General features: G+C 36.7%; 1 protein-coding gene across 8 annotated transcripts in view; it reads left to right on the top strand.

The window, feature by feature from the left end:
* Nucleotides 1–26,723, top strand: part of PDE10A (phosphodiesterase 10A) — a 102,145-nt gene that overhangs the window by 39,378 nt on the left and 36,044 nt on the right. For 6 of the 8 annotated variants that reach the window (XM_039348921.1, XM_039348919.1, XM_039348925.1 and 3 more), the window contains 9 exons: nt 5,781–5,809; nt 6,669–6,789; nt 10,560–10,609; nt 16,602–16,742; nt 17,425–17,580; nt 20,792–20,842; nt 21,306–21,385; nt 23,557–23,608; nt 26,417–26,559. In XM_039348921.1, coding sequence (XP_039204855.1) covers nt 5,781–5,809; nt 6,669–6,789; nt 10,560–10,609; nt 16,602–16,742; nt 17,425–17,580; nt 20,792–20,842; nt 21,306–21,385; nt 23,557–23,608; nt 26,417–26,559 — 823 coding nt within the window. The remainder of the gene's footprint in view (nt 1–5,780; nt 5,810–6,668; nt 6,790–10,559; nt 10,610–16,601; nt 16,743–17,424; nt 17,581–20,791; nt 20,843–21,305; nt 21,386–23,556; nt 23,609–26,416; nt 26,560–26,723) is intronic. The other 2 variants (XM_039348920.1, XM_039348926.1) reach the window with 1 other exon arrangement.

The following is a 26,723-nucleotide window of genomic DNA, read 5'->3' on the forward strand; positions in this document are numbered from 1 at the left end:
ACAATATAGTGAAAACAGACACAGAGATTGTTACAATTTGTTCTTATGTTACTGAGCCAAATCCTTGGAGCTCAGCTGGCCTGTGAAGCACCAGTTCTCAGTAACTTGAAACTCCCATCAGTGTTCTAGCCCCTGAAGTCTAATTTCATTCTATAATGCATAATTGTGTTATGTGTAATACATATACAAAATTATATATCTGTCTATGTTTGTACACAAAATTCTCTCTCTATATGCTAAATATACACTCATATAAACATAGGTGTACAGTATGTATACAGTAATCCTCTACTTAATGACCATCCCCTGATCACATGATCAAAGTTTGCAGATATGCATTTATGACAGTCATGTGATCACTATTTGCTACCTTCCTAGCTGGGTTCCAACAAGCAAAGTCAATGAAGTAAGCTGGATTCGTTTAACGACCATGTGATTCACTAAACAGCTTCACTTAACAACCATGGCAAAAAAGTGATAAAACTGGATATGACTAACTTAACAACCATCTTGGTTAGCAATGGAAATTCCAGTCCCTATTGTGCTGTAAGTCAAGGTCTATATGTGCATACAGGAGCCAATGTGATGTACAGATTAAAGATCCTGCTCTAAAAGCTGGAATGCTGTCAGTTCTGTTCCTTCCTTAGGTATAGAACGGGTGGGCAACCTTGGCTCTTTTATGACTTGTGGACTTCAACTCCCAGAATTCCTGAGCCAGCATCCACGAGTCATAAAAGAGCCAAGGTTGCCTGCCCCTGGTATAGAAGCCGGCTAGGTGACAAAAAGCAAGTTCCAAACCGTCTATGTACCAATGCACACTGCACAGGGTGGCAGATTGCAGACTATAATCTGAATGAACTATCAGTGAATGAAGTGATTTAATCCTGTAGTAGACTGATTCAGGCTGATAACAATGTCTATGTACACAATCTGCCAAATAAGACTCAGAACCAACTAACTTATTGGAGCTGTACAATGCTGCAAAATGTGACATTAAGAAACTTTTCAACTATGTTCTGTCTGAAAATATTTGTCTTGATTAAAATATAGCTAGGTAATCCTTATCATCATGGTGGCCCAGTAAGGTTATGGACAAATTCATTTTTTTTTCTTTTCTCAAGAGTTCTGTGCAACCATTCTAACATTCTAACCTTGTTATAATCTCTTCTCCCACATTTGGATAATTTAATAATTTTCTTTTAAAAAACTAAATTGAAGAGAATTGTGAAACTATTTTAATCACTTTAACTTTTAGCCTTTTATATGGTGGTGATGGCCACTAAAGAGACTGAATAAATCCTGGAGAACAAGCTTTTGGGGAATATTCAATCTTGAAAAGCCAATGCTATTTTCAGGCTTGGAACAACATATTTATAAAGAAGTTGCAAAGGGATAACTATGGGAAAGGGGTATTTCCTCACCCTGTTGTGAACAATTCACAGGCTTCTGTGGGTTATTTGTGAGAAATAAAATGCTGGGCTAATATGGACTTTGATGTGAGCCAGCGGGACTGTTCTTAAAATCTTCTATCTCTATACAAGAGATGGTTATTAATCAGTTATCTTTGATCTTCCAGTTTTTGCCAATATTCCTTTGTCTTTTCCCACCACCAATTTCTGAATTTTGTTAATTAGAGAAAAATTTTATTGAGTACAAGATATAGGTTACCCACTGTGCTCTTAGGAGAAGATGTGTGAATAGCATAATATCACATTTTGAGGAAGGAATTTTAGCAACAGTTAGTGCAATCTAACATTCCTAATATTATCATATACTGTTTACTTAAAGAGGGTGAAAGACAAGATATATATCAGTAGCAGCTAAAATATTCATTCTCAGGCAGAGAGTTGAAAAAGAGTTTAAGAAGGTCTTTAAAGGTTTTTGGAATTGATATTGTCTTATGTATTTCAGATCAAAGGTATTATCAAACAAAATTTGACTGATTATATACCATCAAATTGGTATCGACCACATAGTGAGCACATAGATTTTTTTTTCAGGATGATCCATCACCAACCTGGTCTTCCAATGATGCATTATTGCCACTGTAATTGAGTCTTTTCATCTTGCAAGTCCAACTTTTGCTTCCATGGAATGTCACGATAATTGTACACAGAACTGTACAATTCTGATTTTGTAGGTATAGACAAGTCACAACATCCGAATATCTTTTCAAGGTTTTCATAAATGCTCTCCCAAGTGCTAATCAGTGGCATATATCTTGATTGCTGGAATCCTAAGAAGCAGAAATATCTTACCACTTTACTATCTTCATAGTCAATTGGTCTCATGTTTTTACTGTGCTCCTTGGCTACAATCACTTTCATTTGCATGTTTAATGATAAGAATACAGTCATGTCATCAATATAGTACAGATTATTGGTGTTCCTCCAGTTTTAAAATCTTGCTCATCTTCTGTTAGTCCCGCTTCCCACAATATATACTATGCCTTGACTCTTGCATATATTATATGCTTTGTGTCACTTCTTTACTGAGGTTGAACCAATTTATTTTACCATATTGTGTCTGCAGCATTTTGATCTGTATGTAGATTTTGCATGAGAACAATGAAGAGGAGCAATGGAGATGTGAGACTAAGAGAGTAAGACAGAAAATGGTACAGAAAAATTGAGGGACTTGGTTTTTGGTTTGGTGTACTGCATTTCAATTAACCATGGTGTGGGCAAACCTGAGTCACAATGTATTTGTTGGGTTTGTAGGGAAAAATACACATTTCATTTTATGTATACTACAAACTTCTTTGTAATGCACATGAACGGTGCACACACCGTAAATGCCGGCGTACAAGGCGACCCGGCTTATAAGACGACCCCTGTCTTTATAGCCGGGCTGCATTCCTAGAGCGTCGTCTTATACGCTGGAAACTACCAGTATTTCCGGCGTATAAGACGACTCGGCGTATAAGACGACCCCCGTCTTTGGCGCCAATTTCAGCGCTCGCGGAAGTCGCCTTATACGCCGGCATTTACGGTATTTTCATTTGGCAGTTTTCTATAAAATTCAAAAGACAAAGAAAACAACATAACCTACGGACTTGGCAACCAGTCTAAACAGCATGACAACATTATCTGTAATGCACACAAAGTGCAGAATTTTGCATTTGCAGTCGGTGTGAAAAAAACAACAACATTCATTATAACATTACATTACAACCCATGAAATCTTCAGTTTTTCACATTCTTAATACTTTTTTTCCTAGATATACTAGAATTATGAAATATTATTATAAGAATTCACAGTACACATGCAAAAAGCTGTGTTATTTCCTGGAATATGTAATCCAGTTTTTAATCCTTTGCTACAGATATATGCGTGACATGCAAAACAAAAAATATTTTTGTTTATCTTTGGCAGTCATAGTGCTGATCATATTAACAACTGGAAGTCCAAAAACTCCTTACTTCCAAACTAAGTAACTGTAGTGAGCTTATGGTATGAATGTGATTTTTATCCTACCAATATTCAGAAGAAAATTATCTTTTATAACTCACTCAAATATCTGAACATTTACAGAAGTGCCAAATATGTCAAGTCTGGACCTCTTGCTTAAAAAGAAATATGAGCTGATAGGTTGATTATTCTATACTATATATTATTAGAATATTGGTAGAAATTATTACTGTTCAAATAAAAATTTAAGTGCTATACAAGATGTACAATTAATATTCACTTTGTTACATTAATATAACTGCAGTCTAGATTGTTGAACTCAGAAAAGAGGAAGGTGAATTGTGATGTTAAACCTCCCTTGCATCTGAATATTCTGCTATGCTGAATCCAAATGAAATCATGAAATTTCTCTTAACATTTTCAAAAGGGTCAGAATTAGTCTAAACTGGACCTATAAAACAATCAATGCGATGGAAATGGGGGATTGAAAAGTTGGACATATTACTCTTGAGAAACGTTTTAAAGTCTGTGAAAGAAACATGAGCAGAACTGATTGCTCATCCAGTTTAGTTCAGCATTCACTTAATTCTTTATTAGTATAATACCAGAAAGAAAAATTGTACTTATTTTATTCCATATTAATATTGTTCAAAGGAAATAAGAGCCTAAGTTCACAATCTCATGATACAGGTAGCAATATTTGGTATAGGTATTGATCCTTCAGTTGCTGTGACTCCACTTTTGAAGTGCTTTATAGGTTAGCATCAGGATTTTGAAATGGATCTAGAAGAGATTTGAGACATACAATAGTACTATAAGGCAGTGTAATTGTAATTCCTTGTTTCTTTCAATATGCACATCCTGTGCAGCGAAGATGTTGTTAACCCATATTCAGTGCTTTTTTTCTAAAAAAAAAAAAAAGGTGCCGGAATTCACAAACGTCATACAACCCGCCTTGACTACCCTACAAGGTTCCATCCAAAAAAGGTGCCGGAACTCTGTTCTGGGCGTTCTATGACAAAAAAGCCCTGCCCATATTCATAGGCAGTTCACTTACAGCACATTGCATTAATTTAAGTGGAAACTTGCAAAACTTACAGTTCTGAAGGCAGGATTTCTCTAATCCAAATTTCCTAGCTAAAACCAAGTAGAAGTGTTCTTTATCATCAAGGTCATAAGATAGCCAAACAAGCATTTTAAATTAAAAGCTCTATTTCTTAAGGGAAGTGCATATTTTTCCAGAATATATTGAATACTATGACCCCTAATGGAAGAATGACTTAGTATCAATTTCTTGCTCTTATATGGACTGTATTTAAATATATTGAATCTTATTGAATCTATTGTCATGGTCTGGATTAAGGGCTATAGTGATCCATCCATTCTAATATAGTAAAAAGAGAGATCAAAAGAGAGAAACATGAATTTATGAGAAAATACATCTTTAGTACATCTTACAATACAAATATGACTTCCATTCATTCACGTGGTTTTGTCTGAACATTGAATCAGATAGCACCAAAATCTGAGACAAACAGGAATGCAGATTTTATATCTGTATGATTACATAGAAGTTGTGAATGCTCCAACACTGGAAGTTTTAAAGAAGAGATTGGACAACCATTTGTCTGAAATGGTATAGGGTTTCCTGCCTAAGCAGGGGGTTGGACTAGAAGACCTCCAAGGTCCCTTCCAACTATTCTATTCTATTCTATTCTATTCTATTCTATTCTATTCTATTCTATTCTATCCCATCCCATCCCATCCCATCCCATATCCAGTAGAGTGGGATGATGAAGCACTGCAATTGTTGAGTTGTGTCATATGTTCTGCTTCTACTTCTTATAGTCAGCATATCACATGTGAAGTAATTATGACCATTTAAATGATAATCTTATGAAAACTAACTTTCAAACACAATTGGTAAACTATTGTCTCTTCTCACCAAAAGAAATGCTAGTATTTTTTATCAAAATTCTAAGGGCACTTAAGAACAACTTGGTAGAATATGTGGTTACAGTAGTTTCTAAGTATCTTTAGTCATGTTAAACTGATTCAGAGTAGATTTTTTTAAAGGATCTGACAGATACTTGACATATGTGAAGGAGTACTCTGCATAATAAATTAGTTTTACCAATTAACTGAATAGACTTATTCTTCAGTTAATGTTATAATGTAAAGTAACATGTGCAATTAAAATAGGAGCTGAAAATCTTCTGTTTCAATTTTTGTTAAATATGGAAGAAAGTGTCAGAATAATTGTGCAACTTTGATTTTTTTTTTTAAATAGAAACTGGTTCTTTTCCTATTCTCTGAAATGATTTGAAATGTATTAAGAGTATCCATTTCTTTTCTTCCCTTTCCAACAGAGGATTCAGCTCCTAAGCATGTCAGCAGGGTGAGTATTATAGTATTGTGCCTCAGTTCTCATTAAGTGATTGATTGTTAGTTGAGGACTGCATGTACATGTGGCAAACTTTAAGTCAATTTAAATGCCCCTGTTGTGCTTGATAATGGTTTGTATATCATTCCCAAACAAAAACACTTTTACCCAATTTTGGATAATTTACCAAGTTTGGAAATGACTGATCTACACAATCTCTTTCAATATCTAAAGGCACAAAACTTCCCAAAATTCCTTGAAGCAACTGTGGTCCCAAAAGGAGTGACCCTGGCTTATTCCTCTCTTAACTTTTAATGTGCAGAACAGAAATGGAAAGTAGGCAACCAGGTGGTCCTTTCTCAATTCTGTACTAGGAAGAAAATAATTTGTTGGATAGAGATGATGTATCCAACATTATCAGTTTCTTTTTATTTTCTATAGAATATAGAATTATATATTTTTAGAAATATAGGAAGCTGCCTTAAATCAAATACACATTTCAGTGAGTTCGATACAGAATTATTTACTCGAATTGGTATAACCTTGTTAGAAAATTGTATTGCCTTGCTTTGCCCTCTGATGCTGAGAATTGAATCTGGAACAATTTGTATGCAGCACATTCAGCTATGACTAACGTACAGTTGATTTTGGTACGGAAAAAAATGATTTAACATGGATCTAGTCCATAGGAAATTGATATTGATAAACTGTCTAGAAAAATGGGTTCTTGTGATTCAGCTTTCTCTTTTGCCTAAAGGTTCAATGTTTTTTTCAGCCGAATTTTTCATGTATAAAATAACTTATTTTTCTCATAAATGCCACATAATTATTTATTCATAGGAGGTTTTGAAATGTATCCTTATTTCCAAAATAGTACCAGAATTCTGATATGGAAGGAATGGTGTACGACCTGAACAGCCATTTAGAGAAACGGATGGATATAGCAGGGAACAATCAACTGCTCTTGTATGAATTGAGCACCATCATTCAAATAGGTAGGAAAATATGTTTTATATTTGGAACTAGAATCCGTGCATCGGGTGGAGGACGTGTCAGTTCATAGAATATCATCGTAAAGCTTCACCTATGGGGAAAAATATTAAAAGTCCTGGAACCTGTTCAGGGTACCAGGGTCAATGGTACTGAAAACTACTAAGAGATCAGTGGGACCAAGGACTATTGCAGCATCCCCATCCTGAGGAGGTTCCCTGTGATGAGAGCAGCTGCAGAGAACTCTAGGGCCAACAGGGAATGATCTTTCTATGGCAGGGGACTGATGTAATATCCCCCAAATCCAGATTATGATGTCACTGCCCCAAGGCAAGCACCAGATCTAATGTATGACCCCTGTGTTGAGTTGGGCCATGAATAAGTTAAATCAGGTTCATGGCTGCCGTGATGGTCCTGAACGCCTGTCTGACTCAGAACCCAGGTCTAGAGATGGCAGGTTGAGCCTGGGGATCTCAGATACAGCATCCAGGAGCCCAGGCAGGGTTACAACTACACTGCAGGGAGGAGGTAAGTCAGCAGCAATCCCCAGCCTAAGGCCCAGCCTCACAAAGAGGTCTCTTGACTGGTGATATTTGGGGAAGGCCCCCTGGAGGCCCATCAGAAACTCATGAATGAAAAACACATCCATCCCTGCCCTGGAGTTATAGTTAACACCACATTTATGATGTAATCCAGGTCAATGGTCTCACCCACTATCAAATAGTGGATGAGGTGAGCTTAATTGTAGGTTACCCTGGCATTAAGCAGCAGCAGCTGGAAGCCAGAGCCAACAAGACTGTGGAAACCAGTTCCTGCAGTTGATCACATGTGGCCCAAATGTGGTAATGGTATAAAACTGGAGCTCCCTTCCCCAAGAATGACTCTCCGCCATCTCCAGCTATATCTACCAATGCCCATTTCTCCTCTCTCCCTGTCTGGATTCTTTTTCACCAAGTTTCCCATCCCGAAGGGACTGAGAACCACCCATATCTATCCTAACCAATTTAGACAGACAGACTCCGCCTAGATTCTGGTGCTTCTGTAGCACATTCACTGCCTCCATCTGAGCAATTTCTCCATCCCAGCACTGCACCCAAGCCCTCCTTCTCACTACACTCCGGCACCCAGAGCCAAACTTTAAGGCTTACTGTGGATGTTTTAATCTGTAATCATATCCTGAGAATAATACAGGCAGTCCTCAACTTACAACAGTTAATTTAGTGACTGTTTGAAGTTATAACGGCACTGAAAAAAGCGGGTTAGAACTCTTTTCACACTTATAACCATTGCAACATCCCTATGGTTAAATCCAGACACTTGGCAACTAACTCACGGGGTCATGTGATCACCTTTTTGCCATCTTCTGACAAGCAAAGTCAATGGGGAAGCCAGATTCACTTAACAACCATGTTACTAACTTAACAACTGCAGTGATTCAGTTAACAACTGTGGCAAGAAAGATCGTAAAATGGGGCAAAATTCACTTAACAAATGTCTCAGGTAGCAACATAAATTTTGGGCTCAATTATGGTCATAACTCGAGGACTACTTGTATAATGTTTTATATTTATTGTGGATATTTTATTATTTATAGTGTTATATGAATCATGAATGATTTTAATACTTTTAAGCCATCATGGGTTGAATGGAATTGATGACATACAAGTTTATGAATCAATCAATGAATAAAAAAAATAAAGTGAATTAAAGATACTTTATTTTCTTATTTATTGAAAATTTTTATTTTTTAAAACATACAATCATTTATAAAAATACAATAAAATTTTAAAATAGAGAACCCCCCCCTTACCCTCCCTCCCACCCCCACCCCCCCTCCCTTCACTTCCCAGAGCAGAATACAGGGTTAAGAAAAAAAAAGAAAAAGAAAATTATAATAATTAAGAAAAAAGAAAAAAAAAGAGAGAAAAAAAAATATCATAATTAACCTTTAACTCCATAACTTATAAAACAATTCTCTATAATATTTGATATTCATTCATAAAATAAATAAAACTTTTTAATTCCATATTTTTTCTGAATATAATCTATCCACCTTCCCCATACATTAATATATCTTTCTTGTGTATGATCCTTTAAATAAGCAGAAATTTTTGCCATTTCTGCAAAACTAGATACTTTAAATATCCATTCTTCTAAAGTAGGCAAAGAATCTTTCTTCCAATATAGACCTACTAGTAACCTTGCTGCAGTTAATAAATTCAACATCAAAGTAGTTTCTTTTTCATTTAAGTCAACAAAAATACCAAGTAAAAATAGTTGAGGAGTAAACTTTATCTTCTTTCTAAAAATCTTTTGAATGTTCCACCAAATCATAATCCAAAAAGCCTTTACTTTTTTACAATTCCACCAAATATGAAAGTATGTCGCATCATTATTGCCACATCTCCAACATTTGGGCTGTATGTTGGAATACATACAAGATAATTTTTTAGGATCTAAATGCCATCTATAAAACATTTTATAAAAATTTTCTCTCAAATTTTGAGCTTGTGTAAATTTAACATTTCTTATCCAAATTATCTCCCATAAATCCAATGAGATCGGCTCCTGTATATTCTGAGCCCATTTAATCATACAATCTTTAACCAATTCTGTTTCCGAATCTAACTCTAATAAAACATTATATATTCTTTTTATATGAGCCAAGATACTTTATTTTCTTATAGTGTATAATCATACAATCATTTTCTTAATTTGGTACAAGCTGTTGTACAATCTAGTAGATTAATTGGAGGAATAGGATTTTGTTACACACAGAATCATATAATAATGATGATTTGCTTGATTTGTGTAATGATGGCATTTCCTAAATGCCACAAATTATGTTATTATTTGCATCAATTTATATCATCTATGTAGTGATGTAATTACATAAATGAATTGGGACAAGAATTGCATACAAAGTTCCATACATCCAATTTTACTAAACTAGGGTTTCACTGTAGTGATAAAAAGGGCACGCATAAAAACATAAGCTTAATTTTTGACACAATCAACAGTTAGTTTGCATTTATCCTTTATATGTAGGAATCAGATGGTTTTAGATGAATATTTCCTGCTTTTCCTTATCTTCCCATTTTATTCACCTTTCAGTGCAGTGCTGGTATTAGATACTGTTGTTAAGGAATGGATGTTGTGGCTTTATTCACTCAGTCTGTTTCCTGAGTGATTACATCAGAGTTAAGATTTCATTATTGATTATACTAATGAGGTAACAGTGACTACTGGATCCAAAGAAGCTGGAATTCAAAGCAGGAAACGAGCTGCAAGCTATTAACATGAAGTAATGGGGTAAACATGCCGGGAGCAACAAATTTGATGGGAATTTTTTTTTTCTTAAGTTACTCTAGCACATCAAATCCATTCTTTTGGGTAGTACAGTATATATGACTTGTATTTTTCAGTTTCTACTGAATAAATTATTTAATTAGTAAAATATGTCAGTATTTAGCTTACATAGATTTGACTTGTTTAGACTTGTTTATAACAGAAGCTGTTTACTCTTTAACATATTTTTTGTGTAATTCTATTGACTACGGTACTTATTGATATTTAAGCATTGACATTGATGTTCCAGTTTCATGGAATATATGAATGCAGAATTTATTTTTTGTTATGTTATGCTGTTCTTCATGTTTCATGCTTTATATAGTGGGTTAATGTTTAAAATATATACTTATGCTAATAGGAAAGCACTGTATTCAGAAACAGAACATAAATCATTTTTAACTTTTTAAAATGATTGTTTTGGCAGCTACAAAGGCTGATGGGTTTGCACTGTATTTCCTGGGAGAATGCAATAATGTAAGTATAAATTTGGAAAACTCTAATTTATAGAAATAATCTCCTTTCCAGGGTGCTTTGTGTAAAATATTGCACAAAATTTCACAGAGGATAACTATTCTAGGCCAGTTAGTTTCTTAAATGTAGTTGATGAATTAAACTATTGAAACAGTTTTCTTCTTTGTATACTTTTCAAACATCCTCTGCAATGATTTCTTTTTAAAATTCACCAAATTATCAGATTAAATCAATCAGTACCGTGGGTGCACCTTGTTGGAAACTTACTTCTAGCCCTGGATCTAAAAGCAGTGTATACGAGGGCAATTAGGAAATAAACCTCCATTTGGTAATCAATGACAGACACTTGCAGATACAGAACTTTTATTATACACATTAGAAAATTACAACATTTCGTTACTTTTCAACATAATCACCATTCAAATTGAGGCACTTGACATCACATCTTACAAGGTTTGAAATTCCTTAGTAGTAGTCAGTTGGCACCAAATCTGGGCGATGGGGAGGTGATCAAAAACATCAGAACGGAACTGCTTCAAAAGTTCTTGGGTACGTCTAGTGGTGTGCAGGCGAGCATTATCGTGAACCAACACCACACTGGAATTGGTGCCATAGAAAATCCCACCAAATGTGAAGATACCAAAGGATTTCTGCTAGTGAAGTTCATGGAGTGTGATTCGACCATCAATTCAGAAGTCTACTGTGAAATGTTACGAAAACTCAGATGACCCATCCATAACAAGTTTCAGGGCATGCTGACTTCTAGTGTGGTGTTGGTTCACAATAATGCTTGCCTGCACACTGCTAGACACACCCAAGAACTTTTGGAGCAGTTCCGATGGGATATTTTTGACCCCCCCTCCCATAGCCCAGATTTGGCACCGAGCGACTACTACTAAGGAATTTCAAACCGTGTAAGACATTATGACAAGTGCCTCAATTTGAATGGTGATTATGTCAATAAGTAATGTAATGTTGTAGTTTTTAATACGTATAATAAACGTTCTGTATCTGCAAGTGTCTATCATTGATAACCAAACAGAGGTTTATTTCCGAATTGCCCTTGTACATTGTAAGCACTGAGATACAGTTCTGATAGGTTATAATTTGCAGACATTATGCAAGATTTGGGCTAAATCACTCCCTGCTCAATGAAGAATCCAACTAAAGTATCTCCATCTCATGGGTTTTTTTTAGCTTCTGCAGGAAGATATCTCGAGAAGGAGATTCTCTGTTTGACTGAATAATTGGCTTCATTGTCAAAATGTAGTTGCTATTCTGAAATTGTATTTAATATTTACTTGGAATCTGCCTTCCTGTAAATTTAATTCTTCAAAGAAGGACAGATCCCTTCTCTATTGATCCAGTGTAGAGGACAGAGAATTTGACTCTCTGTCCTCTACACTGGATCAATAGAGGAGGGATCTGTCCTTCTTTGAATGGCAATCTTTTAGTTTTTTAATTTATTGATACAAAAATGGGTATATTGCATATTACATTGTCAAACCAGAAACATATAGTCAACAAACATAGAAATATTTACCATATGGAAGCCCTATCACCATTAGGACCACCATAGCACTCAGATAGCCCAAACATCTTAAAACATTCTTAAAAGTGAGGAGGTATCCCAAGAAATAAGACAAAGTACAGGGGCAGCCCCCAAGAAGGATCACTGTGAGGCCCTTAACCCTTTAATTCACATAAGGTGGGGAAACTTAGCAGGAATGGATAATTGCATCGTACAGCACAACTCCTAGAATGCAGCATTGTAGGCTAATTCTGCGGACTGCCAACTGCCAGCAGTTCAGCAGTTCAAGTCTCATCGGTTCAAGGTTGACTCAGCCTTCCATCCTTCTGAGGTCAGTAAAAAGAGGACCTAGATTATTGGGGGCAATATGCTGACTCTGTAACCCAATTAGAGAGGTCTGTAAAGCACTGTGAAGCTGTATATAAGTTTAAGTGCTATTGCTATTCCGATTTTGGGTTGCAGTGGCTGCAGGCATACGAAGAGACTTCTCTCTTTGTTACCTGCTTTTCCTCTGCTGGTAGACCCTTAATCAGGTCAATCCACATTTTTGGGAGAAAGAGAGATGCATTCACTGGGTCATATACAGAGTCAGCTTTTCCACAAGCCCTTTCTTTTTGCTGGAAATAGAGAAGTTCTGATCCTTTTAGAAAAATAACAGAAGTTGTGCACCAAAATTAGGGAAAGGAGAGAATGATTATTCTCTCAAAGGCCAGGAGGACCTGAATGTTAAAGTCACGTGGATCTATGCCAGTGATGGTGAACCTTTTAGAGACCGAGTGCCCAAAACCTGCCCCCCACCCTATTCCTGCTCCGCCCTGCCCACTGGGCCACCCACCACCTCCATGGCCCACCAACGATCACCCAGGCAGCCCAGCAGCACTATGGCGGCCATGCCCTCCACCCATGCCCCACAGCATCATCTGCGCACAACAGGGCGCAAGGGTGGAGTCTTGTCCCCGCTGCCCAGATACCATGTCCTTGGCTCTGCTGCTTCGTGTGGGCCGCGCCCAGGGGCAACTCTCCTCTGGAGGGGCTGCTGGTGAGGGGACCATGGGAGGAGGTGGGGCTGGGGAGACAGTGCATGTGCCCACAGAGAGGGCTCCAAGTGCCACGTCTGGCACTCATGCCATAGGTTCGCTACCACTGATCTACGCTATATAACCAGCAGGTTGCATTATATATTTCTCCCCAATTTTTGTAGAGAATCTAGCTTTGACTTTGAGAAGTAAGTAGGAGAGTATCTCACATACATCAGACTCAAGGAGAGGATGTGAGGTAACGCGAAGATAGGTAGAGGAACTGTCAGACAGTTTCCCTAAAGCAAAAATCAGATCCATATTCTGTAGACACAGAGGACTTTCAGTAAAGGAGTTGGAGATTTCTGCTTTTCACCCCAGAAGCTCAGCTTTCCCTAAATAATCTCATAATAATAATGTTGCAGGATCTAATCCGGGTTGGTCACCAGGACCAGAGGCTTAGTCTTCCAAAGTGTTGGGCTAGTGCCAGAGCCCATCCTCAGGGAACTTCTCTCTCACCAGAATGTGTGATGAGCTCCAGCACAAGTCTGAAAACTTGGAAGACTAAACCTCCAGTCTTGGTGACATTATCCTGGGATACATATATTTGTCTTCATAATCAATATTGCATTAAATTATCAGTTTCCTGACATGATTAATTTCTTGGCATTTCACTAGGACTACTTTATTTATATTGAACCATTTGGAACTCTCAGCATATTTCTGTTCAATACTTTTAGTGACCTTTTTTTGGCAGTGAAACCTCTTTTCAATTATTCTTATAGACAAGCCTAGTAAATATAGAATTACATAATTGAAAAGACACTGTAAATTAATTGTGCATTACATGTGTTTAACCTATCCCTATAGACTAGAATCTTTGTGATCATTTGTTGCTTAAACCAAGAGAGTGTTAGTGACAGTGGCAGTGAGGCAGCATGCTTTTCTGAGAGACTACTCTATATTGGGTGTTGTCACCAAGAAGACTAGTCTTGACAATTAGGCTGTGACCCAAACTCATCATTAGGACTTACAAGCAAGATCTCTCTTTTTCCTATTTCAAATATCAGGTCAGTACTTTACAACCGCCTTCAGTGGTACAACATAAAATTGATTTATAAGTTGAATAAATAGGTATCACCTAAATTGTTGCAAGTGCTTGTAGAGTGGAATTCGGTAGGTTCATAAATAGGAATCCATAGGTTGGTAAGTAATTGCATATTGAAGTTCAGGTAATAGAGAAATCAGAAATGAGTTTTGGGGAAAATGTACATTCTGAAGAAATGTATAAATACTGTAAATGTATAAATATAAATATGATTCAGGGAAAGCATTATTCAGCTAGGTGACAATAATGAGTGTAGGAAATGAGACTGGAATGGTAGGAAATGAGAAGGAAAAGTACAAAAAACCTGAGTTAAGACTGAATTAGAATAGCAACTGTTGAGTATCTGCTTAGAAAAAAGTCTGTTTTTTAACACTAGGTATGTGAGTCTACTCATGCAGATACATGAAAAAGAAATAATATAAATCTGAAGTGCATGCTTGATTTGTTTGTTCCAAATGAAATGTTGAGAGAATTAGTGAAAGATATAAAGGGGATGAGAGATGATGAATACCAGTCTTCCTACAGGTCTTAACTGAATACTCAACATTGGGGTTTTGAAATTGATTGACACAAGTATTCATCACCTGAAGCACATTTGCAGTGTTCAGGTGTTGATCCTCAATATTATAGGGGAAGTACTTATCTGATTTCAGTGTATGTGGTGATATAAATGAATTCAAATATTTGGGGTCCCCCCCCCTTTCATATGAGTTTTAAAGAATTATCACTGGTAGCAACTCAAAATATAGAACTACTATTGCAATGGTTTATAACTTTGTAAAAATCAGATTCATTCAGATGAATATGATTATAGACAAGCAACAAGCCGGGCTTCTTAATTGTAAGAGCACTGTAAGACCTTTAGATAAATGCACTTTCATATTTCATTTATTTATTGTATTTATTGACTGTGGGCCACTTTAATCACAAAGTGATTTTTAGTAGTTTCCAGAGTATGTAGTTTACAAAACATCAGGTAAATAACATCAAATAAATAAAATCAAACAAACACTCACTTAAAGAATAAATGGCCCACACCGGGGCAGGGGGGATAATAATACAGGTAGTCCTTGACTTACAACCATTTGTTTAGCATCTATTTGACGTTATAATGGTACTAGAAAAAAGTGAGTTATGACTGGTCCTTGCACTTACTATCGTTGCACCATCCCCACAGTCACATGATCAAAATTTGGGCACTTGGCAAATGGCATGTGCCATTTACAATGGTTAAAAAGTTCTGGGATCATGTGATCATTGTTTGTGACTCTACCCAAAATGAAAGGATTACAAGGTCTAAAAAGGGAGTTATGGAAGCTCTAAAACAGGGGTGTCAAACTGCCGGCCCGCATGCCGGATGCGTCATGCGGAAACCGTGCCCGCCCACCCCATTGCCAGCAATGGCAAAACAGTCCCGATACGTTGCATGACATCACGTGATGTCACAAGTTTGACATGGCTGCTCTAAAAGGTCAGGACCAAATGACTCTCAGGGCATATAGTTGCATAAGGGCACATGCTATTAGTGAGAAGGTCCCACAAAGTGATAGTGCTTTGTAGCTGTGACATGGTCAAGCAGAAGTCATAGAGACAGTTTGTCCCATAGATAACTGGAATTGTTTTTGAATGGACAGAATTCTAGAAGGCTGATATGTAGCAATGGAATTAGAAAGTATTATTTCACATTGGAAACATAAAAATAATAAATAAATTAAAAAAGAAAACAAAAACAAAAACTTTAAAGGACAGACTCGATGGATCACTGGATCTTTTTCTGTTGTTAGTTTTCTGTATGTTCTATGCCAGGGGTAGGCAACCTCGGCTCTTTTATGACTCATGGACTTCAACTCCCAGAATTCCTGAGCACAGCTGGCTCAGGAATTCTGGGAGTTGAAGTCCATGAGTCATAAAAGAGCTGAGGTTGCCTACCCCGTTCTATGCGGTGTAGCTTATTTATATTTTAAGTTCTTTTTTATTTTCTTCTCCATAGTTTCATATTTAAGTTTACATGATGATCTAATGAGTTTGATTATACAAACCTGAGGTAGTTACACATTCTGAGCTTTCAGATGGTCATTCTTGACATATAGAACATTAATTATGAATTGGGATCTGTCTACGTAAAAATGGATTGGCTCACACAGTCAATCTGCTACTGTTCATCTGGCTGCATGAGATCAACATGAAACAAAACAATAATTTTAAATGTTTTTTGTCATATTTCTAGCAGCACCAACATGGAATGTGAAATGTTAGGTTTTGATTTCCTATGTGTTTAATGACTTATTGTGGAAACAATTTAATTAGACTTTCTTTCCTCCCCCCCCTTTTGTTATTCAGAGTCTTTGTATGTTCACACCACCAAGAGTGAAGGATGGACAACCGGTACTTGTTCCTGTAGGACCAGTTAAATACGGCACTACAATATCTGCTCATGTAGCCAAAACTAGGAAAACACTATTAATAGAAGATATTTTGGGGGTAAATGATTATCTTCCTTAAAAATAATATTGGACAAACCATTAAAGAGTAGTTTAGTTGAGTAGAAAAAGTCAGATGGAGTGAAATTCCTGAGTATTGATGGAAAGGAACCTCTGAAGGGGAATGTTGGGAATGGGATGAGAAGCACGTCTACTGTGAAGGTTCCAAATATGTCTTCAGAAAATCAAGGACTTCCAAGTTAGAGTTATTAATTTTTGGCTAAAATGGATGACTAAATCCAGAAGGTTTTATAGCTTATTCACTAGGATTGAAGTTTTTAACTATGTTTGTCTAGTGATGAGAAAAACAAATAAATAACATCAGAGCTATGTTGGTGACTTCACTGCAGTCCATCTGTTTTGCTGCAGGTATTATGAGGCAGCAGTGCTGATGTTTGCCATTTCACAACTCTTTTCCACTCCAGTTGAGATTGTTCTTGTAGGCTCTATAATCATTTAGATGCAAATAGACAGGCATTAGATTGAACCCAATGGGGTGTCTGGGTGTCTTCCAGATGTCTTATCTTCTTTTATTTAATTACTATAATATGTATATGTGTAAAGAGTCTGAATACTTAATGCCAAAAATTTCAGTTTTTTCTTTTTAATAAAGTGAAATCTTCAAGGAAAAACAAAATCCAGTTACCTTTTGATAAAAGCTTCTTTGGCACTTACCTTTTTAGGATGAACGGTTTCCCAAAGGAACTGGGCTGGAATCAGGGACTGGTATCAAGTCTGTACTTTGTTTGCCAATTGTTACCGTGCTTGGAGATCTAATTGGTATCCTGGAGCTTTATCGAAAATGGGGTAATGAAACTTTCCATCTCAGTCATCAAGAGGTAAATCCTAAACGTAGTAATGAGCATATTCATATATAATTCTATGCAGCTGGCATGTAGTTCTGTGGTTGGAAATTATATTGAGGATATTCTATTGCTAAATGACATTACCAAGACACCTCAGATTAGGAGTAAAGTTTTATACAGTGACATCATGCCTAAGACAAAGTAGTACATCCTTCATTTGGCCATTAGTGCTTTTTGCCCAATCATTCTTCTTGGCTTTAGCAGTTGTGTCAGTGTTTCAATCAGGAGAAAAAGTTTTCTTGATGGCCAAACCAAGGTTATTAAATAGAAGCAAAGGGTCAGATAATGCCACATGCTGACTTGAACCACCACCAATTGAGATCCAATTGTCTCCTTGCCTCAAATAATACCGTAACATGTGGCAGAATCTGACACAGAGCAGTGAGTGTTGCCATTGTTCAGTTTGGTTATACTTCTTCCTCTGGGCAGATTTTATCAATTTTATCAGTTTTATCAACCTTGCTTCCTCTTTAGATGCCCATTTCAATGTCAGGTCTATGCTTAATCCATGAAAAAACCAGAGGAAACCTCTTATGCTCAGTGCAAAGACTTTGGGGCTGTGTGTTCTGTACAGGATGACTCTGGTAGCCCCATGGAGTAGAAAAACTCAATATTCCATAAGGGAATTGTAGTGCTAAATTTGGTACACTTCTACATTCAGTCTGAAGAAGGAACACAATACTAATATCAGTGCACTGCACTTTTGTCCTTCTATTTATTTATTTGATTATTATCCCACCTTCATAGTTTTTTTTATAAACAGCGTAAGGCAACAAAGCATACCTAATACCTCTTCCTATTTTCCCCAAAACAACAACCCTGTGAGTTGGTTTGAGCTGAGAGAGAGTGACTGGCCCAAAGTCTGCCAGCCGGCTTTGTGCCTAAGGCAAGACTAGAACTCACAGTCTCCTGGTTTCTATCCGGATGTCAGGCTCCAAAAGCAAGAAAGACATGTTGTGATTCTTCCAAGCAGATTTTTAAAATGGTTGCACACCTATAGACAGAATCTTGCCAAAGCAAAGCAAGTGATGCATATACTCGGGCAACAGTTAGGAAGGAGCTGTATTCACCCCTTTTTCTCTCACACAAACTATCTGAACTGAGTTGTCTCTTGCTTCTCTAGAACGTGCTCCCTCCCTCCTGGGAATCTGCACTACATTCCATCATCATATCTGATGATTAGCCATTATACCAAACTGGCTTTAAGTGTCCTCTTTATAGATACCTTTGCCATCTCATTTGTAGATGTCTTTGTCAGATTGTAGCAAGGCACAGAATAAGATGGGACTCCTTAGGGAGAGCACTTCTTTATCCAATCTCTCCCTCCCTTCTGTCCTACTTCTCACATGAATAATGGAAGGTTGCATAGCATCTATTGCAAAGTGCTTGTTTGTAGTAATCCAAATAGTTAGTGTTTGCTGACATGTCTCTTGGACTAAACTTATTACTAGTTATAACTTATAGGTATAAATAATACTGTAGATTTTTTTCAGATATTGTGGTGGTAGCATTTGAGTTCAAATAAAATTTGTTGTTGTTGTTAATTGCGAAGTCGTGTCCGACCCATCGCGACCCCATGGACAACGTTCCTCCAGGTCTTCCTGTCCTCTACCATCTTCTGGAGTCCATTTAAGTTCACACCTACTGCTTCAGTGACTCCATCCAGCCATCTCATTCTCTGTCGTCCCCTTCTTCTATTGCCCTCAATCTTTCCCAGCATTAGGCCCTTCTCCAGTGAGTCCTTCCTTCTCATTAGTGGCCAAAGTATTTGAGTTTCAACTTCAGGATCTGGCCTTCTAAAGAGCAGTCGGGGTTGATCTCTTCTAGGACTGACCGGTTTGAACGCCTTGCAGTCCAAGGGACTCGCAGGAGTCTTCTCCAGCACCATAGTTCAAAGGCCTCAATTCTTTGGCGCTCAGCCTTTCTTATGGTCCAACTTTCACAGCCATACATTGCAACTGGGAAAACCATGGCCTGGACTATACGCACTTTTGTTGGCAGGGTGATGTCTCTGCTTTTTAGTATGCTGTCTAAATTTTCCATAGCTTTCCTCCCCAGGAGCAAGTGTCTTTTAATTTCTTGGCTGCAGTCCCCATCTGAGGTGATCTTGGAGCCCAGAAAAATAAACAAATAAACAAATAAATAAATAAATAAATAAATAAAATCAAATAGGATAAAGTTAAACCAAGGTTTTTTTTTCTTTTTCTTTCCATATCATTTTTTACTCCTGGCTTTGGGTAACTTGGCATTTTAGAGGCAGTGTATGTAGGCTCTCCATGGACACTAATATGATTAAGTACTGCTACCTTTCCATAAAGAGAGATGAAGACTATGAGATGGGAATGGCTATTATCTTGTATTAAATGAGCAACTAAATAAAAGCATTTCATTTACATTTCCAACCCTACTACAGGCATTGCCTGTTTTGAATCTGGAACACTTTTGTTATAGGTAGAAGAGCATAAGAAATTTTCCAAAAATAATAGTGATGAATATCTATAGCTTGGCTGAAGGATGGGGTGGGGAAGATTCATTCTCTGAGCTTGTGGTTTGGTTTCTGAACATTTAATTACCAGGCTAGGTAACATCTTCAGCAGAGATATAAGTAGAAGAACACTGATACTGACATCCCCTAAACTCCGCTGAAGATGTTTTGTAGCCTGGTAACTAAATGTTCAGAAACCAACCCACAAGCTCAGAGAACGAACCTTCACCCTCATTTTCAGAAGGGTTGTAAGGCAGGAGTGGGCAACTGTGGTCCCTTTATGACCTGTGGACTTCAACTCCCAGAATTCCTGAGCCAGCCATAGTTGCCTACCCCTGTTGTAAGGCATATTTCAGACATGATGATTGCCATAGGTTTTTCATACTTCTATAATCTTCTACATAATAATATTTTAACATTATTGTTTTAATTCACGTTCTTATTTTAATTTTCTGCCAGGTAACTTGAGTAGTGTATTTATCTAATAGATAAATATAGTAATATTTAATGGAAAAATTAATAATATAGTTAATGTAACCCAGTTACCTAGAAGTCATTTAAACTGATAAACTTTTTTTACTAGATGCATACCCTTCATTATTGCTTATATAACCCAAATATGGGTAAATGTTAGTAGACTTTTCAAAACACAAAATTTTGATGTCTTCCAAGTAACCCAAAGTTTGTGTTTTTTTTCAGGTTGCTGTAGCAAACCTTGCCTGGGTCTCAGTAGCAATGCATCAAATAGAGGTAAGTCTCTGGATTAAATGTTAGTTTTCCTAGGTGGAATAACTTAATTGTAAGGACATAAATTATTATTAGTTTGTTCTGTAATATTTGGATATTGCAAAAAATGGATAGTAAGCTGAAGGCTTTTTTAAAATCATTTCTGTATTTCAAATGGCTTTACTAATTATTCCCTTTAATTTGAGATCAGTCCAGATCAGGTTTGCATTTTGAGCTAAAACTCCACTTTTCTGAAAAGAGAAGGCAGGGAATAGTTTTCAAGACAGTGCCGTTTTTCAAATGTACGATTAGAGTTATTAGCATACCTATTTCCATAATTAACTTCAAACTGAAGTACAATGTATGTGAGGCTTGAATTTTATATACGTATTTCCTTGCTTTATTTCTTCTTAGCAAATCCTGGACAGTTAATAGCTATGTTTGTAGATTCATTCTGATTCTGTTCTTCTGCTTAAATAAGCAATAGTCTTCCCAACATTTGCACCAGGTATCCAAGGGTTTGGCCAAACAGACTGAACTGAATGACTTCCTGCTTGATGTATCAAAGTAAGTGACATAAAAGTGAGTCTGTGCAACCATATTATGACTGTTTTTAAAATGATTAATATAGATATATTTATTATGATTTATTATTTATTGCTCTGGAAGTTGGTTTAAGGGTATTCATTGTGCAGTTTCATACAATACGAATAATAAGAGATTATTACAGGTAGTCCTCATTTAGTGACTGCCTCATATAGCAACTGTTCAGAGTTATGATGATGTTGAAAAAGCAACTATGCAACCAATCCTCGCATTTCCAACCTTGGCAGGTCTGTAAAGCAAAGGAAAGCTGAAAGAAGGCCATAAGCACATTCATGGTTTCACATCGCTTTGATTAATGACCAAGCTGCCAATCTTAATTGTGGTAACTAAATGAGGACTACTTGTATGCTCATAAACAGGAACGGGTCCATATGATCATTATTTTATAATAGCCAGTATTATTAAATCAGTGTTGCATGTTGTTATATTTATATCCTGCTTTCCACTAAAATAATATGCTATAATACACTCTATAATAAAGCTGCAACCTTGACACAGGTGTGGGAGGAGAGAGGACAGGACAGGATGGGAGTAGAGCAGACATGTCAAACTCGTGACATCACGTGGCATCACGCAACGTATCGGGGCGGTTTTGCCATTGCCGGCAATGGGGTGGGTGCGGCTTCGGATGAGATGTCCAGCCCGCGAGCCGCCAGTTTGGCATCCCTGGAGTAGAGAGTTAGGGTGCAACATGATACCACATTTCTGTTTGGAGCTCTGCAGCTACCATTACATTGCAAAATGCAGCAGCCAAAAAAAAGAAGGTGCTTTTCCTTCAGAGGAAATGGGTAGCCCAGATAAGAACCAAGTATAAAGTCCCAGCAAGCCAAAGCACAACCTGAAAAGCTGCAGGTGCTCTACAAATGGGCCATTAACAGAGGGGGAAAAAAATAGATGAAATTGCAGAGAGAAGAAAAAAGACTGAACAGGTTTTGTAAGAAGGAAACTTGGATGCATAGCCAATTGCACAGTCAATACTATAGGGAATAGCAATAGTTGCTGTAATAGTGTAATATAGAAGAAATATTGTAATAATATTAATTGTAAATAGGATAGGATAGGGATTATAGGAAGTGGCCCATGCACGCACACATGTGTGCACACATATGCACACAGAAATCTTACTGAATATCACTTTTATAGAACACGATTGTTTTGCAAAATAAAAATCCCCCCTTCCTTTGCTGCTTATAGGGAAATATAAAGAAACCACTTGGTCCAGGGTTCAATGGATTGTGTCCAGTGGTGGGATTCAAATATGTGAACAACCGGTTCTCTGTGTGTATGCCAGTACTAAGTGGCTGAATCCCACCACTGTTTGTGTCTCTTTTGAGTCTGGGTTAATCTAATTTGGTACCATTTAAAAAAGAACCCGTGACACAGACACCCTTCCAAAGCAGGAATTCAAGATTCAAGATTAAATCCAAGAGTTGGAGAAAGTTTAGGCATTAAATTTTGTTCCTTAATCTGTATTTGAACTGACAGATCTACATTTGTTTTATTTAGGATTTTTTTTTCCTGTATCCAGTTATTAATGATATCAGATACTGATTTAAAACCTGACCAACTTCCTTGAATGGGAAATAAATTGATAATTTAGGGACGTCTCTCCTGAGCCTCTTGTTCTGTCAACCATGCAGCTGTGGACTGTGCTCCCTCTTATCTGATTGTTCCCTAGGCAGCATCTCTTTCCCGGTCTCCCAAGGTCATTCCCACAAGCCATTACAGCAAGCCACTGGATCACCTGGATAACTTCTGTAAGGAATATTCTAGGCATCTGCTGAAAAAATTGCAGTCAAACTTGAACAAGTGCTGTCAAGGTGATGGAACGTTAATCAGTTCCTTGGGAGAAATCCCAAATTCCCACCCTCATAAGGTTTAGTACTTGCCTTTGGTTTACCAATCTTATAGATCCTAAACTAGTATACGATTCATAACTCCTTTCATTGTTAGAGATAATCTTTGGAGCCCAATACCTATAAAATTAGATCAGTAAGAAAACTTATAATATAAGGTTTCTTAAATAGATTAAAAATATCTTTTAAATTGGTAAATTTAAAACAATATAGATCATTAAAAATTTTTGAAAAGAATTTCATTACAATAAAAAAATTGTTTTTTTTCTTTTACAGAACCTACTTTGATAACATAGTTGCAATAGATTCTCTACTTGAAAATATAATGGTAAGGTAACTTTTACTTAAATTTCAGTACTATTTAGACCACAGAATCTTTGAAATGTGGTATGCAGAAGTTATGTTACTGTTACTTCTGACCTATATCTCTCTTCCATACAGCAATTGTGCTTTCAGAATTTTAAGTTTTAACAAACAATATAAAACATGTACATGTTTTGCAGAATGCCCCTAGAATGGCATATATAACACCACTATTGTGTGAGCTGGATTGGTTACCAGTTGTGTTGATTGTTACCTTTAAACACCATATATGTCCAGGGTATTTGAGAAACTTCTCACCTCAATGGAATTAGCCCATCCCACCTGCACCAGTGGAATAGACCTGCTATGGACCACAGCTGCTACGTAATTCTGGTGGGCAAAGTCAAGGAAAAGAGTCTTTAATAATAAAATTATTTTTAAAAATAGAACCAAGACGATGGGTGGCATAGGGTTGAAGTCTTCTTCTTTCCCCATTAATCACTTCCAGCAAAGAGTGCCTCCACTGGAGATCTGTTGGAAGGTTAGGAAGGTGGGTGATAGAATGTTCCACAGAGCAAGGGTCACAGTGGAAAAGAGTCTTCTCCTTGATCCCACCAAGTGGAATTCCTTAACGGATTGGGTTATATGCAACAAGCTCCTTCTGCTGGAACAAGTAGGGTGGCCTAATCCCATTGGGGTGAAATGGCCCCTCAGATACCCTGGATTCCTGGTCTAAAAGGTTTTAAAGGTAATGACCAACACCTTGAATTGGACATGGAAGCAGACTGGTAACCAATTCAGCTTGCATAACAGTGGTGTTATATATACCATTCTAGGGGCCTCCAGAATTGTCCCTGCTATTGCATTCTGCACCAACTATGGCTTCCGACTACTCTTAAAGGGTATAGAGCCCACTGCAGTAATCCAATTGAGAGATGACCAGGACATGATTGTGTGCAAGGCCTCCTGATCCAGTTAAGGAACAACTGATGCACAACATGAATTACACTAAGGTCCTCCTAAGCCATGACTGTCACATGCTCTTTGAGCAAGAGTCATGAACTTAGGAGAACCCCCCGATTGCGCAACAGGTCTATCTGGGGTCGTGCAACCCCATCCAGAATTAAAAATGATAAACAACTAGATCCTGATGTTCCGTGCATTCATAGCCACTACATCTTACCAAGGTTCAGCTGAAGCCTGTTATCTCTTATCCAGACCCCAATAGCTGCCAGACACTGTGAAAGTGCAATTCTCTGCTGCATTTCTATGTAAACTGGGATTTGGTGATTAGTATTGAGTTCTAGAATATTTGTGAAACCAGTGACTATTTTGAGAACCATTTGAAAGATTAACTCCCAGTAGTAATACAATCAGAGTCTTAAAACTTCACTGTTTTATTTTCATATATTAATGCTGGGTTTTTACATGTATGTCCTTTGCAAGCTGTTTTGGATATTTGTAATAAAAATTTGAAAATGTTTTAAATAAATCAAGGTGGGAAGAGCAGTTAGGTAATTTTTAACAATGAGATTATGGATCTGATATCTAACTTTTGATATAATGTTACATTGAAAAAATTATGACAGTGCTATAAATAATGGTAGAGATAGTAAGGTGAGATACAAAGCAAAATAAGCTTTGTCTCTAAAATTGTTTTATAGGCTTCAAAATGGATCTGAAACACTTTGGAGTAACTTACTCTATAAAAAACAAGCACTTGCCAAAAGTAGCTTGGAACCAAAGCTATTTCAGCAGAGCTCTATGTTCATTAATTCTTCCTGCCTTAGAAAAAAGAGGGCTTTTTTTTTTTTTTTTGCAAATTCTTCCTTTCCTTAGATAAATTCTAGAGAGTTGGAGGTCTCTTTAGAACTTCACAGAGATGCTGTAGGAGGAAAGAAGAATTAAAAAAACATGAAGAGGAGTCTTTGATTATTAAATGTTTATACGATTTATATCCTGCCATTTATTTAAATAAACCCTGAGCAGGAGACAACATTAAAAACAAACAAAATACAAAACTTTAATATGTAGCATAAAATTAATATTAAATTCAATTATTAAAAGTCTATCAATAAGAATGTGTCTCTAGAGATCTTTAAATGCTTAAAGAGCAGAGACTCAAAGTTACATGTTGAACTGAACCTTTTATTTATTCTCTTAATAGTAACATATGTTAGAACTTGCTTGACTATTTGTTTAAGTACATTATATAAAAACAGTGATAACTTACTTTCTTTCAGCTTGCTCTTTCGTTATATAAATACATGTTATTGGGAAAGAAATATAATTTGAGTTAAACATGTGTTTTTATCTGCACCATGCTTTTGACAAAAAAGATGATCTCCCATGTTTTCTGCTAATAAATTAAAAAAGGACTAAAAATACCGATGTTGTTTAAAGATCCTTTTGTTTCAACTTGTTATATTATTTACTATAATGCAACGACTTAAACATTATCACCAGAAAAAAAAATAGCTTGCGTCTGTCATTTGAATCATCAGACATTTTAGTTAGATTAGAATGCACAACATCTAAAGTTTTTGTGTACCATATTTCTGAAGATTGAGGGGTTTTAAAACCTCATCTTCCACAATTGCAGAATGGTGAAGCCTGATCTTGGAGAAAATAGTTTAATCAAAATTAGTGGGTCTCTCAACATGAAATCACAGATAAGTAGAACATGTCTACAGTATATAACCATCCACCTAGCTCCATAAACAAGACAGAAATTGTATATGTTTTGAGATTAATTACTGTTAGTATATAAGTATAAAACAATTCTGGCCTTGTCCCACGCCCGCTTTGGTTAATCCATCTTTGCTCTTTATAGATATATGCAAAAAATCTGGTGAATGCAGATCGCTGTGCACTCTTCCAGGTAGATCTGAAGAACAATGAGTTGTATTCAGACTTGTTTGATATTGGAGAAGTACATGAAGGGAAGCCGGTCTTCAGGAAGACCAAAGAAATAAGGTAAGAATAGTAGTCTGTTTTTACAAGTTTTATACTTTAATTCAGCTTCTGTCTATATTTACAAATACCATGACAGTTTTCATCGTTCTATGATTTCATTCTCATTGAAGTTACTTTTGTTATGTTTTGAAATAGCAGTCTGTATCATCAGAATTATATGCCTG

This window comes from Crotalus tigris, unplaced genomic scaffold (genome assembly GCF_016545835.1).
Source record: "Crotalus tigris isolate CLP2741 ecotype Arizona unplaced genomic scaffold, ASM1654583v1 scf7180000018210.256481, whole genome shotgun sequence".
Taxonomy (NCBI): Eukaryota; Metazoa; Chordata; class Lepidosauria; order Squamata; family Viperidae; genus Crotalus; species Crotalus tigris.